At 38.8% G+C, this 18,705-nt stretch overlaps 1 protein-coding gene and 1 long non-coding RNA gene across 4 annotated transcripts in view; both read left to right on the forward strand.

Annotated features, from left to right (window-relative positions):
• PDE7A (phosphodiesterase 7A) overlaps positions 1 to 18,705 on the forward strand; it is a 123,750-nt gene that overhangs the window by 95,242 nt on the left and 9,803 nt on the right. For all 3 annotated transcript variants that reach the window (XM_045455078.1, XM_045455080.1, XM_045455079.1), the window contains exons 5-9: positions 132 to 195; positions 11,127 to 11,222; positions 13,545 to 13,645; positions 18,110 to 18,241; positions 18,425 to 18,516. In XM_045455078.1, coding sequence (XP_045311034.1) covers positions 132 to 195; positions 11,127 to 11,222; positions 13,545 to 13,645; positions 18,110 to 18,241; positions 18,425 to 18,516 — 485 coding nt within the window. The remainder of the gene's footprint in view (positions 1 to 131; positions 196 to 11,126; positions 11,223 to 13,544; positions 13,646 to 18,109; positions 18,242 to 18,424; positions 18,517 to 18,705) is intronic.
• LOC123586144 lies at positions 1,134 to 10,474 on the forward strand. The gene is made up of 2 exons (XR_006706624.1): positions 1,134 to 3,124; positions 3,380 to 10,474. It is a non-coding gene; the product is annotated as an uncharacterized LOC123586144 (long non-coding RNA).

Here is an 18,705-nt window from a genome sequence, read left to right on the forward strand (position 1 = left end):
AAAAGGAGAATACTTTGCATTTCTTAAAGTAAATCACTTTCCATTTTCACTAACTTCACTATGGACTATCTGTAAAAGACAGACTGTTATTGAACTTAAATTACAGTAGGAATGTTTGGTTTTCATTTCAGTGTATGCTGGAAAAAGTTGGAAATTGGAATTTTGATATCTTTCTATTTGATAGACTAACAAATGGTAAGTGAAGAGTTTGACTTACTCAAATTAATGTGTACTCTAGATTGCTGCATTGATGATACAGTCACTCGGGGGTTTATTGCTTTCATTTACTTAGGTTATGAGCCCTCTGCTGCCAACAGAACATCGTTTTGTCCCTTCTTTAGTGACTGATCTATAAGCTCAAAGAACCACTCTCATAATTTTGTCTTTTCATTACTCTTGGTTAGCAGTAATCAAAAGTCATCATCATCATCATCACTTGGCCATCCATCCCTAATTAGTGCTACTATTATAGATAACCCAAAGTGAAATTGTTACCTCATTATTTTGTTTTTCTGTTTTGGTTTCTTTTGGGTTGTGGTCATTTACAATGACATCTTCTGATACTGTATTTCAGCTTTGATAGCCACAGATATGTGGTAGATTAATGACATTTTAAAGATATCCTTTCTTTTAACTTTATGGTTCTCAGGCTTTTCTTTCTCTGTACACTTGAGAGATATGACATATGATCAACAATGGTTCCCTATGACATGGCATCTTCATGGTTGGGTGGAGATGAGCTTGTAGCTTCTTTAGGAGTCTTATCAGAATCTACAGAATATGAATGGTTTGAAAACACCAGGTGATTCTAATCTGTTTACCCCCTCCTGTGTTTTGTTTGGTTTTAGGGGCAAGGGTCATGTTTCCTTATTCTCTTTGGAACAGGATAAGGATTTCTTTTGAGAATCATTTTTATTTAGGGTAAAATTTTTGGCATAAAAAAATGGTACAGGTTATTAAACTAGACCGTACTTATCTAAATATCTTTTTGCTTGTCTAACTATCCTTTTAATAAGTGAAACAGGGGGCTCCTGGGTAGCTCAGTTGGTTAAGCATCTCACTCAATTTCGGCTCAGGTCATGATCTCATGATTCATGAGATTGAGCCCCACAGTGGGCTCTGTGCTGACTGTGGAGCCTGCTTGGGATTCTCTCTCCCTCTCTCTTCCCCTCCTGCACACACACACACACTCTCTCTCTCAAAATAAATAAATAAACCTTAATAAAAGTAAAGCAGATTGGAAAGTACACTGAGAGGAAGCCACTTCTGAGTGCTTAGAATGAAGTGGGCCACCTGGCTGGCTCAGTCAATTGACCATCCAACTCTTGATTTCAGCTCAGGTTGTGATCCCAGGGTTGTGGGATCGAGCCCTGCACCGGGCTCCACTCTGAGCATGGAACTTGCTTGAGATTCTCTCTCTCCCTCTGCCTCCCCCTCCCCTGCTCATGCATTCACATTCTTTCTGTCTGTCTCTGTCTCTCTCTCTCTCTCTCTCTCTCAAATTAAAAAAAAAAAATTTTTTTTAGAGTGAATTAAATATGTAGTTCACTGCTATGTACTTTGAAATCGCCTTTTTGTTTTCTTTTTTTCTTTGGAATGAAGCTCCTTTCATAAGGAAGCTAAATATGGGAAATGGGCAAGCAGATACAACTGTAGTCATCTGGAGAATCAATGTGGGTCTAGCTTTTTAGTATCAGTACATTATTCCCTGTAAGCTGTGTGACCATGTAAAGTCCATGTAAAGAAAATAGCTTTGAGATCACCTTCTATTTGTCTGTACACTGTTGACAGAAAATAAATCGTACTGATCCTCAGCAAAATTGAAAAACAGTGAATTCTGTTTTATCAGCACAGTCCCCCTCCTGCTTCCCTGCCATTTTGGGTTTTTTTTTCCTTTTCTCTTTCTCTTCTACCTCTCCTTTGCCCTCGGGTGACTGTTTTCTGCCTTTCTCTGGCCCCACTTGGCATGTCCACACAGAAAATGCTCTAGTATCGTTTACACAGTTGTCTTTCCCTTCAGCCTTCCCTTTTTAAAACATGTAGATGGCAAAATATCAGGTGACTCATCTTCTTCTAGAGCTGGGAAATTCCTTTTTTCTAACTTAATATGAATATTACTTCGGTTATTATCCCAAGATAAATGTAGATCAAACCATGCCACCCTTCACACCTTCCAGGCTTAGCCTTCTATAAACTGTAATTGCTCCTCACCTACTATTAGTCTGCTGGGACACTTTTACTCATTGAAATAGCTGTTTGTTTTCTAAATTCCATTTTTAAAAAGCACATATCTGCTAGTCAGGGGTCTTGGTGATGAAAGTAGAGTGAGGTTGAAAGTGTGGGATGGGCAGAATAGCTTTCATGTTAATCACCTCATTACTTTTTGTGAAGATGATGGCTGAATGGTTTCTTCTTAGGGTTGGTTGTTAGCAGGTAACTACACACCTGTGATTTTACACATGGTGATACACACATTCATGTAACGAGAGCCACCCAAAAGTTACAGGAATTCTATACATGAAGAGCAAATGGGCAAGAAAAATTTTTTAACTTTCATTATTTTATTAGAAATGCTTTCCTTTTAAAAGTGCTTAGCCAGAAATGAATTCTGGATAATATATATGTATGGTATCCAAGTGTATAATTTTCCTTTGTTGCTTACTGATACCGTGCTTTCTGTATTTCTTACTCTGGCAATTCACCAGATGACATAGTAGGGGGAACGCAGAGAAGAGGTAAAACTCAGTGATTCCCACCAAGACAAAGGGTCCCACCTTGTCCACTGCAAGGAGGAAAATACGTATCATCTGGTAGGATATATTTGGCATTCCTTTTATAGGAATGAGAGGTTATGTGTAAAATAGCAAGATAGGGTTTGTCACCCCCGAGATCTACCTGGCATGTGAGGACCCTCGTTGCCAGGTGTGTGTCATGGCAGCCTCACCCTCCTGGCTGCCATCTGGAATCACATCTAAGAACTATCAATGACCCTTACATATACCTCGAGCAGTTCTGTCTTTGGATACATGTTTATGAAGGAGGCTCTTCTATAAGCACAATTTTCTTTTCCAAGAAAGTGTTTCCATTTTTATATAAAATAAGTTCTTCTGTGCAAGAAGAACAGGTAAGGGGCGCCTGGGTGGCGCAGTCGGTTAAGCGTCCGACTTCAGCCAGGTCACGATCTCGCGGTCCGTGAGTTCGAGCCCCGCGTCAGGCTCTGGGCTGATGGCTCAGAGCCTGGAGCCTGTTTCGGATTCTGTGTCTCCCTCTCTCTCTGCCCCTCCCCCGTTCATGCTCTGTCTCTCTCTGTCCCCAAAATAAATAAACGTTGAAAAAAAATTAAAAAAAAAAAAAAAAAAAAAAAAAAAAAGAAGAACAGGTAAGCATTACTTGTTTTGAAATGTTTGACTTGTGTTCTTATTCACTGGTATTAAAATAGTCCATTGGTATCTTAAAAACTAGAAATAAGAAACAATGTTACACGCAGTTTTCCAATTAGATATGGGTAGTACACTTTGTTAGACTGGTTTTTGTCTGATTCTTTTAAAGTTCTTGGTGGAAGACATCATATGTATTGCAGATTGCCCGAATTCCAGAAGATATTTTACCATTAGATTGCAGCTTTCTTAAAACTTATTCAAGACCTAGAAATTGGTAATTTGTCTCATTAGGTTTGCAAAACAAGTTTGGGAGAATGCTATCATAACCTAAACATACAGAATAAATATACATTCTTTTTTACTGAGATATAATTGACATATGATGTTATGTTAGTCTCAGATGTACAACATAATGATTTGACATTTATATACATTACAAAAGATTACCACAGAAGTAGTTACCATCCGTCACCATAAAAAGTTATTACAATATTATCGCCTATATTCCCTATGCTGTACTTTACATCTCTGTGACATATTTATTTTATAACTGGATTTTGTGCCTCTTAATCCCTTTCACCTGATCTGCCCATTCCTCCACCTCCTTGGCAATCACGTTTGTTCTCTGTAAGTCTGTTTCTGTTGTTTTGTTTGTTCATTTGTTTTTTAGATTCCAGATGTAAGCAAAATCATATGGTGTTTGTCTTTCTCTATCTGAATTATTTTACTTAGCATAATGCCCTCTAGGTCCATCCATGTTATCGCAAATGGCTGAGTAATGTGCCATTACAATAATGTTCCATTGTTTTGTGCTTTCAGCTCTCACATTTAGGTCTTGAGTCCATACTTTGTGTATTTTTGCACATGGTATGGGAAAGTAGTCAAGTTTCATTCATTTACATGCAGCAGTTCAGCTTTTCCAACACCATTTATTGAAGAGACTGTTTTTTCCCCATTGTATATTCTTGCCTCCTTTGTCATAGATTAATTGACCATTAAAGCATGGATTTATTTTGGGCTCTTCTTATGCTCCACTGATCTGTATGTCTCCTTTTGTGCTGATACCATATCGTTGATTACTGTAGCTTTGTAATGTAGTTTGAAATTGGGAACATGATACCTCAGCTCTGGTGTTCCTTCTCAAGATTGCTTTGACTATTGGGGATCTTTTGTGGTTCCGTACAAATGTTAGGATTATTTTTCTAATTCTGTGAAAAATGCTATTGGTATTTTTATGGAGATGGCATTGAATCTGTAGATTGCTTTGGACAGTAGGGACATTTTAACCATATTATTCCAATTCATGAGCATGGTACATCTTTCCATTTCTTTGTGGCATCTTCAATTTTTTTCATCAGTGTCTTATAGGTTTTCAGAGTACAGATTTTCCAACTCCTTTGTTACATTTATTCCTAGGTATTTTCTTTTCGATGCAATTATAAATGGGATTATTTTATTAATTTCTCTTTCTGGTAATTACTAGTATATAGAAGTACAACATATCTGTATGTTAATTTTGTATCCTGCAACTTTGCTGAGTTCATTTGTAGTTCTAATAGTTTTTTGGTAGAGTCTATAGGGTTTTCTTTATATATAGGATTATGACATCTGCAAGTAGTGACAGTTTACTTATTCCTTCACAATCTAGATGCCTTTTATTTCTTTTTCTTTTCTGATTGCTGTGTTTTGTACTTCCAGTACAGTGTTGAATAAAAGTGTCAAGAATGGGCATCCTTGTTTTGTTCTTAGAAGGAAAGCGTTCAGCTTGTCACCATTGAGAATGATGTTACCTGTGGGTTTGTCATATGTGGCCTTTTTTATATTGAGATATGTTCCCTCTGTACCCACTTTTTTGAGAGTTTTTATCATAAATGGATGTTGAATTTTGTCAAATGGTTTTCCTACATCTATTGAGATGATCATATGCTTTTTATCCTTCATTTTGTTAAGGTAGTATATCCTGTTGATACATTTGCAAATGTGGAACCATCCTTATATTCCTGGAATAAATCCCACATGAACATGGTGTTTGATCCTTTCACTATATTGTAGAATTTGGTTTGGTCATATTTGGTTAAGTATTTTTGTAAATATGTTCATCAAGAATATTGGACTGTAATTTCTTTTTTTGTACAAAGTGTCTTTGTCTACTTTTGGTGTCGGGGTAATGTTGGCCTTGTAGAATGAATACAGAAACAATCCTTCCTCTTTAATTTTTTGAAATACTTTGAGAAGGATAGGTACTTACTCTCAGTGTTTGGTAGAACCCACCCGTGAGAAGCCATTTGGTCTTGGACTTTTGTTAGTTGGGAGTTTTTTGATTACTGATTCATTTCATTGCTAGTAATTGGTCTGTTCAAATTTCCTGTTTCTTTGTGATTCAATCTTAGAAGATTATGTATGTAGGAATTTATCCATTTCTTCTAGGTTGTCCAGTCTGTTGGCATCTACTTGTCTCTTACCAGCTGTATTTTTATGGTGTCTTTTGTATCTTCTCCTCTTTCATTTCTGATGTTACTTACTTGAATCCTGCCTCTTTTTCTCTTGATGAGCCTGTCTAAAGGTTTATCAACTTTATCTTTTCAAAGAATCAGCTCTTAGTTTTATTAATCTTTTCTATTATTTTTTAAGTCCTATTTCATTTATTTCTACTCTTTATTATTTCCTTCCTTCTACTAACTTTGGGCACTGTTTGTTCCTCTTTTTTCTCATTCCCTTAAGTGTAAGCTTAGATTGTTTATTTCACATTTTTCTTAATGATTTGGTAGGCTTTATCACTATAAACTGCTTCTGCAGGGCACCTGGGTGGCTCAGTCAGTTAAGCATCCAACTCTTGATATCAGCTCAGGTCATGATCTCTCAGTTTGTGAGTTTGAGCCCTGCATTGGGCTCTGCATTGATGGTGTGGAGCCTTCTTGAAATTCTGTTTCTGTCTCTATCTCTGCCTCTCTCTCTCTCTTCTCCCCCCTCACTCTCCGTCTCTCTCACACTCTCTCTCTCCCTCTCAATAAATAAATAAACTTAAAAAAAAACATTTTTGCTGTGCATCTTCTATTTTGGAACATTATATTTTAATTTTCATTTGACTCAATTTAGTTGTTTGAATTCCTCTTTCATTTCTCCATTGACGTCTTGGTTGTTTATTGGCATGTTGTTTAGCATCCACATGTTTGTGTTTTTTCCAGTATTTTTTTTCTTGTAATTGATCTAGTTTCATACTGTTGTGGTTGGAAAAGATGCTTGATGTAATTTCAGTTTTAAATTTATTGAGACTTGTTTTGTGGCCTAACATGTGATCTCTCCTGGAGAATACAATGTTTCATGTGCGTCTCCAGAGAATGTGTATTCTTTTTTAATTTTTTGTTTTTTGTTTTTGCTGTTCAGTTTGGATGATTTCCACTACCCTGAAATCCCAGATCACTGATCTGTGCTTCTGCATCATCTCATCTGCTGTTGATTCCCTCTACTGTGTTTTTCATTTTAGTTAATGTATTCTTCAGCTCTGATGCATTCTTTTTTATATTTCTTATCTCTGCTGAAGTTCTCACTGAGTTTATCTACTCTTCTCAAGTCTGGAGAGCATCCTTATGACCATTACTTTGAACTCTTCATAAGGTAGATTGCTTATTTCCATTTCATTTAGTTTTTTTTTTTTTTTTTTTTTTTTTTTTTTAGGTTTTGTCTTGTTCTTTCATTTGCAACATGTTCCTCTGTCTCCTCCTTTCCCTGCCTATTTTTGTTTGTATATATTAGGTAGATCAGCTGTGTCTCTGGGTCTTGAACATGTAACCTTATATAGAAGGCATCCTGTGAGGCATAAACCCCACCCCACCCCCTGGTAACTATACCCAGGCACTCCAGGGATTTCCCCTGTGTGGGCTGCATGTGCCCTCCTTTGTGGCTGGATCACAACTTATGTGGGCACACTGGTACCACTTTTGTGGGGTTCCAGTCCCAGCTGAGGCGACTCAGTGTGGTGGGACAGTAGCCACTTTTGGGGGGACAGGCACCAGTCTCAGTTGAGGCTCTCTGCTGAGTGCAACAGGAGAGGAACCACTTTGGAAGGGTATCCCCCAGGAAGGGAAGGTTGGGTTGGACAGGTCCACAGGTTGACATCTGGTCAGGGTAAGCAGTGCTAGAAAGGTAAATGGATAGTGTCAGAACTGGTGCCCGCCAGCATCAGCCCAGCGAGGCAGAAGGAAGGCAAGAAAAATGGTGCCATTCAGTGCTTCCTTCCTGGAGAAAGTTCCTACAGAGCCCTGACCCTACTGCACAAGCCCTAAAATTAGTGAGTGAATCTCCTTCAGTTATGGCTTAGGTGCTGTTTAGACTATTGCTTCTGTTCTGGTCTCAGCCAAGTGAGTTTATATGCAGGCCTTTTAAGAGTGGAATCTTGGCTTCCCACAGCCCGCCAGCTCTCCTGGAGTTTAGCTTCACTGATTTTCAAGGCTTCTGGACATAAGGCATGCTGATTTCCAAAGCCAGATGTTATAGAGGCTTTTCTTCCTGGTACAGATCCCCAGGGCAGTGGGTACCTGATGTGGGGCTCAAACCCTTCACTTCTCAGGGAGGATCTCTATACCTGTGATATCCCTCCTGCTTGTGGGTTATCAAGCTGGGCGTGTGGACCCTGACCAAATCACATCTCTGCTTTCTTGATGTGACTTTTTCTTTACATCTTTAGCTGTGGAAGAGCTATTCTGCTAGTCCCCAGATTGTTCTCAGTAAGAGTTACTCCATATGTACTTCAGTTTTGGTGTGTGGCCATTGCTTGACATGAGCTCAGAATCCTCCTACTCTGCCATTTTCAGCAATTCCCACCCACTTTTTTAAATTGAGGTATAATTGACATACAACATTATATTAGCTTTAGGTGTACAATGTGAGGATTTAATATATGTATATATTTAAAACAATCACAAAAAATCTAACATCCATCACTATACATGGTTACATTTTTTTTGTGAGAACTCTTTAAGATCTATTCTCTCAACAACTTTCAAATATGTAATACAGTATTATTAATTACAGTCACCATGCTGTACGTTACATTCCCCAGACTTATTTTATAACTAGAAATTTGTACCTTTTGACCCTTTTCACTCATTCTGTCAACACCCCCAACTCTTGCCTCTGACAACCACCAATTTGTTCTCTGTATCTATGAGCTTGGTTTTTTTGTTTGTTAAAGATTCCACATAATAGTTAGATCATGGCATTTTTCTTTCTCTGTCTGACTTATTTCACTTAGCATAATGACCTCAAAACTCATCCATGTAGTTGTAAGTGGCAAGATTTCCTTCATTTTTATGGCTGAATAATATTCCATCGTATATGTATACCATATCCTCTTTGTCCATTCATCTGTCTATGGACCCTTAGGTTGCTTCCATTGGAAATAATGCTGCGCTGAGCAGAGGAGTGCGTATATCTTTTCGACTTAGTGTTTTCTTTTCTTTGGGTAAATAGAGGTCAGATTGCTGGATGATATGTTAGTTCTCGTTTTAAATTTTCGAGGAGCCTCCATTCTGTTTTCCATAGTGGCTGCACCAATTTACATTCCTACCAATAGTGCATTTTTCTCCACATCCTCACTAACACTTGCTGTTTTTTGTCTTCTTGATAATAACCATTCTGACAGGTGTAGAGTGGTATCTCATTTATGGTTTTGATTTGTATTTCCCTGATGGCTAGTGATGTTGAGCATCTTTTCATCCGGCTCTTGGCCATCTGTATATCTTCTTTGGAAAAATGTCTACTCGTATCCTCTGCCTATATTTAAACTGGGTTGTTTGTTTGAACTTACATTGTGAAATATCTATGTATATATCCAAGGAAAAGTGGGTTGTTACAGCAATAATAACAGGAATATAGCTCACTTCTTCACAAATGGTTCTAAACCAGATGGGCTCCTGTTTGTATCAGTATAGTGTTATCAGGATTCAAATACATTTTAACATTTAATTTCTTAAAAAATAAAAGATTTGAAAAAGTTTTTTTTGTTTAAGGTGCTATGTCAGGTTTTTTAAAAAGAATCTCTTTTGGTCTCCTGCATCTTTTCCAGTGTTTCTCATGCAAATATTGTTCAATTAATTTATATTTTTCCTTAGCTATGGGCTTCTTTTGACAATTGTGTAGGCAGTTTTGGGTAATGAAGTTAGCCCAGTGGACCTTTAAAATTCTCCATAAATGTTATTACTATAAATATGCAATGTGAGAATAGTTAAGTCTTTTGTAGATTTTTTAAAGAATGATAGTTTCTTTAGAGAGATGGTTTCTTTAGAATAATCTTTATGTTACTGTCTAAATTCTGGCAGCAATTTTTGAGCTCCTAACTCTTTAAAACGTACAGTTTTATATCACGTGTCCTAATAGAGGAAATGCACAAAACTTTGAGAAATATAATAGAAGGTATAAAAAATGGAGAGTTACATCTTGGAAGACAGACTAACCATTATAACAATGCTAGTATTTCCAGATTCCATGTCTATACTCAAGTGACTCCAGTTGTCAAAAGGGTGGAAGTTGAGGGTGAGATAGTCCTCACAGCAGGTAGCAGCTCTTTCAGAAAACTTAGCTTAGGGGAAGAGACAGGGTGGCAGCTGGAGGGAGCCAAGAGAGTCAAGTATTCTTTGTTGTTTGAAAGATAAAATCTAGAGCATGTCCTGAGTGCTGATGCTTATTGGAGCACTAGAAGGAGGGACTGAGGAGGGATATTTTGATTCAGGGGGAAGGAGGAGGCATGGGGGGTGGTGTTGGTAGGTGGCACAGTTTCTGAGACACTCTGGAGGGGTGGAGGGATTGGCTTTGGAAAGAAAAGGAAATGAGGGCTTGTATTTTTTCTGTGAAGTATGAGGCTGTTGAGAATAAAGGGGGGGGAAATTTGAGAAGAATAGAGAAAGCTTGAAAATAGGCATTTAAAGAGATAAAGAGTGGCACCTGGGTATCTCGGTTGGGCATCCAACTTTGGGTCAGGTCACCATCCCCACATCGGGCTTGCTGCTGTCATTGCAGAGCCAGCTTTGGGTCCTCTACCCACCTCAATTTCCCCTTCCCCCACTTGCGTGCATGCTCTCTCGCTCTCTCTCTCTCTCTCTCTCTCAAAAATAAATAAGCATTAAAAACAGATAAAGAACTGTTTCACTAGAAAAACATAGTAAGATTGCTGTATAATTGTTGACTGTGAACTTAGTGTTAGAATAGAATTCTATTTAGTTTTGTGACCACCCGCCCCTTCCAGCTACTCAGATTTCTTGCTACAAGTGTGGGGTAGACAAGTGGTTGAGTTCAAAGTTTTGATCTTGAGGTCATCGATCCTTCCTCCTAGCTCTGTACCTTAAAGAACAAACACAACCTCTAGTGAACAAGGTGCAGCTACCACAGTTGACTTTGGACATCCTCATACAGTTAGTGATGTGGTAGAGGGATGTCTAGGTGGAGTTGGTGCAAGGTTTTCTACTGATTCTAATTACTTTGGTGTCTTTCAAAAAAATTGATTTGAAAGTGCTTATCTTCCAGTTATTTGGTTGTAGAAAAATGAAACAAAGCTCATTTTTTTCCTTAGAATGGAAAAAAGATATAAGAATTAAAGTTCACAGCTGGTAAAATTAAGGATGTACGTTTTAGATAGACAAAACGTAGGAATTTGTACTCTCTGAGTTTTATATTCAAAACCCATATTTGGAAGCACAATGCAATTATGCTAGTCTATATTTCCTACTAATATCTCTTCTTTTTTCATTTTAGGAAATAGTCTAGTAAGTTTAACCTTTCATTTATTTAGTCTTCATGGATTAATTGAGTACTTCCATTTAGATATGATGAAACTTCGTAGATTTTTAGGTAAGTGATTCTAACCCGTTTAACAGAGATAACATTTGAACAAGAATCTGTTTTAAGTTTTCATCAGTTTTTTTCAGTTAGCTATTGCTCTAAAACAGACTACCCTAAATTTTTGTGGCTTGGAATGACATACACTTACTCAGCTCCTGAGTCTGTGGGGCTGTTGAATGCTGCTTGTAGTCTAGCTGAGTTCATTTATGTACCTGCAGTTGACAACAGGCAAGCTACTCTGTGGGCCTGGACTGGGACCTCAGCTGGGACACTGGGCTTCATGTGGCTCAGCTCTACATGGTCCCCCATTAAATTCAAAGGAGTCAGAGGAGTTTGGCCCCTTAATAAATTCACATTAAAAACAAAAAAAGAAGGAAATATATTTTATGACAAACGGAGCTTCTTCAAAGAGTGATGGGCAGTCTCCAAGGGAGCTGGCGTACCCGGACCCCTGAAACTGGCTCTCCAGGTCTGGCTCTCCATCACTTCCACCCCATGCTGTTGGCCAAAGCAAGTCTGATAGGGGGTGAATGACACCTCTCGTCCAGGAAGCTTTGAAGGTTCAAAGCCATGAATGGAGGGCATGGTGAAGAAGTGGGACACTTTTGCAGTCAATCTCTTAGGTTGACCACAGCTTTGTCACAAAGATGACACAATTTCTGTCCTTTTTCCAAACTTTGAAGGCTCAAACTTTAAAAGATTAGGTACATTGCACTTAGGTGTTCTCTTTTTCTGATCCCAGAAATCTCTTTACGTTAAACTTAAAGATTATTTTTATTTATTTATTTATTTATTTTTAAAAATTTTTTATAACATTTTTATTTATTTTTGAGACAGAGAGAGACAGAGCATGAACGGGGGAGGGGCAGAGAGAGAGGGAGACACAGAATCAGAAGCAGGCTCCAGGCTCTGAGCCATCAGCCCAGAGCCCGACGCGGGGCTCGAACTCACGGACCGTGAGATCGTGACCTGAGCCGAAGTCGGACGCTTAACCGACTGAGCCACCCAGGCGCCCCTATTTTTAATATGTTTAAATGTGCACGGTGATATTTGTGTAAGACTGTTTTGCTAGGGAAAAAGCTGAACTTTTTTGCCAAATAAATATGTTAGAAGAAAATTAGCATGAGGATTATTTACTTTTTTTAAAAAAGAAGGTAATATTTTCTTTCCTCTTAAATACTGAACTAAGATAAATTTATTACCTAGGACTTTTGAGAGACTTTTCCTGTATATTTATTTCTAATTTGTATACCTGCAATACTCCACTAACAAATTGTGTAAATTATAAAACATATATAAAAATAGATATCAACAAGAGTAATTAAAAGACTATTTGAAAGGATGGGTTAAAGTAAATACATAATTCTAATGCTCTTTCCTTCTCACCAGTGAGTCATGGTTCACCACTGTGGAATTGGCTCACTTTATTGTGACCAGTAGATTACAGTGTTATGCCCTTGGGGCCATCCTGCAGGCTTGATGACAACAGAGATAACTCCACCCCTAATCCTAGTCTCCTTTTTCATGAAAGCCTAACAGACATGGAGCAGAGACAGTAGGATTAAGAGAAGGTCCATCCCTACTACTGAAAAACTAATTCCAGTTCTGAAATGAATACCTCACTGATGATGCGCCCATGGGATCATCTTCATATGCCCTAATAACTATAATATTTTAGCTTCATAAAGTTTTTTGTTTACTGATAAATTTCTAGAGTCTAAAACAGTACTTGGCACGATAAGTGTTTGTTGAATGAATTGCAATGCTTTTAATGAAACCGAGAAACTCTTTTTAAATTACATTTGAAAGAGAGGAGTTTGGTACAATGATAGGTTCACATTTTAAAAGAGAAAAAGAGAGGCACCTGCGTGGCTCAGTCAGTCAAGCATCCGACTGCCGGCTCAGGTCATGATCTGATGGCTCGTGAGTTCGAGCGCCACATCAGGCTCTGTGCTCACAGCTCAGAGCCTGGAGCCTGTTTCAGATTCTGTGTGTCTCCCTCTCTCTCTCTCTGCCCCTCCCCCGCTAGCACTCTGTCTCTCCCTCTCTCAAAAATAAGTAACACTTAAATAAAAAAGAAAAATAAACAAAATATTTATTGTTTTGACATGAATACCTTCTGATAATTTCAAACAAGTTAGCAGCCACAGTGGTATTGATTCTTTGGACATACATGTGAGTTCTGAGTGATTGTCATCCATCTGAATCTGAACAACTAGCTGGTAGCCACATGAAGATTGTAAGTGGAAAACTCATAATTATCACAATTCTTGTACTTTGCACAGGCCTCCCACGTACAATTAAATTTGAGATCTTTTTTCTTTGATGCAGTTATGATTCAAGAAGATTACCACAGTCAGAACCCTTACCACAATGCGGTCCATGCTGCAGATGTTACTCAGGCCATGCACTGTTACTTAAAAGAACCTAAGGTAAGATGCTGACATTTACAGGGGGTGAGAATCCTAAGAAAATTCCTTGACTTACTTTCAAATACTTTTCCTTAAATGAGTGATTTGACTCAAAATCAGAGGCTTCCTTCACTAAACTGAGATCTGGCTGGATCAAGTTTCCCATCCTGGTTATATTTGTACAGCAGTTGGACAACTGAGTGATTGTTGAGAGAGAAGCTGGAGAAGTCCAGGTGAGGTCTCTGGATCCGACGAAACCCCTAACTCTGTGTTAAGACACTGGCATTTACACCAAGCTCCTTGTAACCTCCATGAGGGCCGCATAGCATTAGTCCAATTCAGAGAATGAATGGGGAGCTACAGAAGGGAAGCAGGAGACTTTCCCACACCTGTCAGAAGCTGTTTTGTTTTGGTGCACCATGAAAGAGCCTGGTGGCCCAAGCTAGGCAAGGGGCTTTGGGGAAGGAGAGAGGTAGACGGTGTGTAAGATCTCTTGGGAGTTAGAGAGCCTAGCCTATGGTGTCTGCATGCCTTTGGGGGAATGAAGCAGAGAGAAGAGTCAATGAAGACTGCGTGGGGCAGCTGAGTAGAGTGGAATTCTGTGAGAGAAAGTACATAGAAAAGGGAGCAAGTTTTGGGGGTAAGGCTGGTAGAGATGATGACCTCCACTTTGGATATGTAGAGTTAAATGTGTTTGTGTGGTATCCAAATGCAGATGTTGAATAGAGAGTTGGATAAGAGAGTCTGGAGCAGAGAAGAGAATCTGTTGGAGATATAGATGTAGGGATCAACTGTAGATGATAACGGAAAGCCGTGTTTGTCTTTGGATGTTTCCTACCCCTGATGGTCCTGAAATCACATTTGCTTACCCTCAGCCCTGTTTCTAAACTCTTCTCCCCCTGGGATCTGAGTTCCCACTAGATGTTAGAAGGGAAAGCAAGCTGACTAAATCAGATTGTGCTATTTGATGCCAGTTCTGAGAATATAGCCATGTGGTCACCAGTCTTGTCATTTTTCAAGAGATTGTGGAATATGTGAAAATACCCCAGTTTTTAAAGTATATACATCATGGCTTTTTTTAAAAAGCAACTTCATTATGGTATCACTTGTATGCCACAATAAAATACATACATTTTATGGGTACATTTTTGACAAATATATACTCCTGAGTGCCCGAATTTTCTAATTGAGCTTTTTAAAAAAACTCTGGGCCAAGGCTGAAGCCTCTGTTGAGAGTTTTTGGGAGAAACTGATAATCACCATACAGCCAGGTAAATGGAATGATGAAGGTAAGTGTCATGTTCTTTGAGACACAGAGGAGGTTAATTAAGCTGGTGCACAGGTCTGTGAAGGTGGCTCCCCTCCCATCTTCCACTGGCCACACCCAACCAGAAGCCAGGGGCGTGGAAGGTAAGGGCTGATGCCAGGCACTGGGCAAGGCGAGAGTGTGAAGGGTGTGGTAAAAATGAATAAAAATGCTGCCTTACCTGTGCAGCTCTGGCAACACTAATTTTAACCTTTTTTTTTTTTTTTTTTTTTTTTTTTTTTTTTGCCTATGTATCTGATATTTCTTATTTGAAATACTTTTTGCCTTATGCAGCTTTGATTACACTTATTTGAAATACTTTGCTCCTAGGTGGCTCAGTCAGTTAAGCGTCTGACTCTTGATTTTGGCTCAAGGTCACGAACTTATGGTTTGGTTCTGTGCTGTCACAGAGCCTGCTTGGGATGCTCTCTCTTCCTCTCTCTCTGCCTCTTCCCCACTTGTGAGTGCGTTCACATTCTCTCTCTCTCCCTCCTTCCCTCCCTCTCTCCCTCTCCCTCCCTCTTTCTCTCTCAAGTATTTTTTTAAAAAATACTTTTCATGGTTAACATACTTAGTGAACTTAGTCAAAGCTTCAGTGAAGGAGATAAAATCACTAAGCCCTAAAATGCAAAAATTCCTTTCTCCTTTATTGTAGTTTACATTTTAAAATAGACTCATTCAGTTTTAAAAGTACATTCTAAAAAAAGCCTTAAGATTGTATCTCTTACTGCCTGGGCTTTCACAAGGCTTCACACTTTCAAGTGCTTTCATTCAGTACATTTTCCTGGTGCTAGGAATCCAGTGGTAAACAGGACAGGAAAGGTCCCAGTGGGGGAAGCAGTCATTAAACAAATAAATAGAATGTTGACATATATTGTAGTAATTACTGCTGTGAAGGAATCTAAATCGAGGAATGTGCTGGAGAGTGACCAGAGGATGGCAAGCATTTACAGCTGTAGATAAGGTGGTCAGAAACCACGTAAACTGAAAGGAAAAATTTGAGAAGGAGTCACCTATAGAAAAATGCAGGTGCAGAGGGAATCAAATAGAAAGGCTTAAATATAGTATTTAGTGAGAAACCTGCTTTCTGGGCACCTGGGTGGCTCAGTCAGTTAGGCGTCCGACTTTAGCTCAGGTCAAGATCTCATAGTTTGTGTGAGTTCCAGCCCTGCCTCAGGCTCTGTGCTGACAGCTTGGAGCCTGAAACCTGCTTCGGATTCTATCTCCTTCTCTCTCGGCCCACCCACCCCTACTCACGCTCTGTCTCTCTCTGTCCCTCAAAAAATGAATAAACATTTTAAAAAAAACAAAAGAGGGGCGCCTGGGTGGCTTGGTCGGTTGAGCGTCCGACTTCGGCTCAGGTCATGATCTCACAGTCCATGAGTTCGAGCCCCGTGTCGGGCTCTGTGCTGACAGCTCAGAGCCTGGAGCCTGTTTCAGATTCTGTGTCTCCCTCTCTCTCTGCCCCTCCCCTGTTCATGCTCTGTCTCTGTCTGTCTCAAAAATAAATAAACGTTAAAAAAAAAAAAATTAAAAAAAAAAAAGAAATCTGCTTTCAGTTTTTACATATGATTTCTGCGTAAGAGCTAATTCCTGGACTCTTAAGTGCAAAAAGAAATACTCAAAGTCCCCCCAAATTGCTAGAAAGTTAGGGCAAAGTTCCTTCTTGACATCAGCCCTAACTTGAGTGTTTACTTTCTGTGTTTTCATAGCTGAGCTTAGATTATAATTTTGTTCCAGTTGAGCCTATTAGCACCTAATAGCAACAATAAAAACAGTGACGTTTTTTGTTGAACACAGGAAAACTCAGCATTACTAGTTTTTTATTTGGAAAAGGGCCCTGATGATAGCTTTGCAGACGTCTCCATCAAATGGTTTGCAGTTTCTTCTTCACACAGCTTGTTGTTACGGTCCGGCATTACCAGATACAGTTAAAGGAATGGAAATAACAGTAGCCTTGTTTTGTTTTGTTTTTTTAATTTTTTTTTTACATTTATTTATTTTTGAGAGAAAGAGCACGAGTGGGGAGAGGCAGGGAGAGGGAGACACAGAATCCGAAGCAACAGTTGCCTTGTTTTTAACCCACTTTAAAAATTGTCTTAATATCGTTGGCTTCTTTGTCTTTATTATAAAGGTAATCACTATTTTTTTTATTACTGACAGTTTGTTATTTATCATTGACCGTTTCAGTCAGGTAGTTAACTTACCCCTTGTGATTATTTTATTGTATCAGCTAAGATCTGCAATGATTATTGAGAGTAACATTATAATTGCTCGCTTACACGATCACTTTTTCTGAGGTGATTGTGAACGCTGTTCTGACTATATCCATCTGTTGGGAGAGGATTTTCTTAATAGAGTGGATATAGACTGCCCCAGGATTACTCAGCTTCCTTAAACATTAAAGACCTCAGAAATAATGTTACAGTTTGGATTCTAATTTTTTTTTTTAACGTTTATTTATTTTTGAGACAGAGAGAGACAGAGCATGAACGGGGGAGGGTCAGAGAGAGGGAGACACAGAATCCGAAACAGGCTCCAGGCTCTGAGCTGTCAGCCCAGAGCCCGATGCGGGGCTCGAACTCACGGACTGCGAGATCGTGACCTGAACCGAAGTCGGCCGCTTAACCGACTGAGCCACCCAGGCGCTCCTACAGTTTGGATTCTTAATTGAAGTCTAGTAACCAATTTGTTGATGAATAAGTGCCTTCAGTCATAGGTCTTATGTAATTGTACACTTAAAACTCTGATAATGTGAGCGTAGATCTCACATTAAGTGTTCTTACTGCAATAAAAAAAAGTTGAAAGACCTCATAGGTCTTCTGTTGGTAGCAACTACGGTAATAAACATACAGAAACCTGTGTTTGCTTTAAACCCATTTCTCAAAAAAGATCATTTATACTTTGGCTGTCATTTTGAGTAAGTCTGTCTTAAATGAACACAGTGTAAGGACAAGGTCTGTAAAAGTGTGGACGGGAACACACATCATATTCTACCTCTCCCTCGTGTCGTGATGAGGACAGCACCTGGCAGGTGCTTGGTGCCCTTAATGAACAGTCTGGAAAACATGAAGGGGGAGGAGACTCGACACGACCATTTGAGGCAAATTCAAAACTACTGTAATGGTACAGAGTTTATTTCAGATATGTCTGTAATTAATTCTTTTGTCCCACTTCAGCTTGCCAGTTCTGTAACCCCTTGGGATGTCTTGCTGAGCTTAATTGCAGCTGCCACTCATGATCTGGATCATCCAGGTGTTAATCAACCTTTCCTTATTAAAACTAACCATTACTTGGCAACTTTATACAAGGTCAGTGCAATTTTATCATGAGATTTAATATTCTTGCATTCTGGAAAATGTTTTAATGGAGTCAAAGTAGTAAACAGATTGTCCATGAACATTAGAATTTTAACCAGATTAATATTACCTACAGATAATTCTTTACAGAAAGAGACTCGCTATTAAATAACTCAGATATGCCCCTTTTTGTAGAATACCTCAGTACTGGAAAATCACCACTGGAGATCTGCAGTGGGATTATTGAGAGAATCTGGCTTATTCTCACATATGCCATCAGAAAGCAGGTAGGTTGGATTAAGACACATTTAATTTGTTATGGACTATGGAAATTAAGTTGGCAAAACAATTTTATAAAGGTTTCAAAATTATTCAGGTGTTCCCACAGTTTTCAGTTTTTGTTTAATGGCTGAATTATTTTATCTTAAAAGTTTATATCAAAATTCTAGTAATTTAAACCTGTTCTGCAGTGAAGA

The sequence above is a fragment of the Leopardus geoffroyi genome, chromosome C3 (assembly GCF_018350155.1).
Source record: "Leopardus geoffroyi isolate Oge1 chromosome C3, O.geoffroyi_Oge1_pat1.0, whole genome shotgun sequence".
NCBI lineage: Eukaryota > Metazoa > Chordata > Mammalia > Carnivora > Felidae > Leopardus > Leopardus geoffroyi.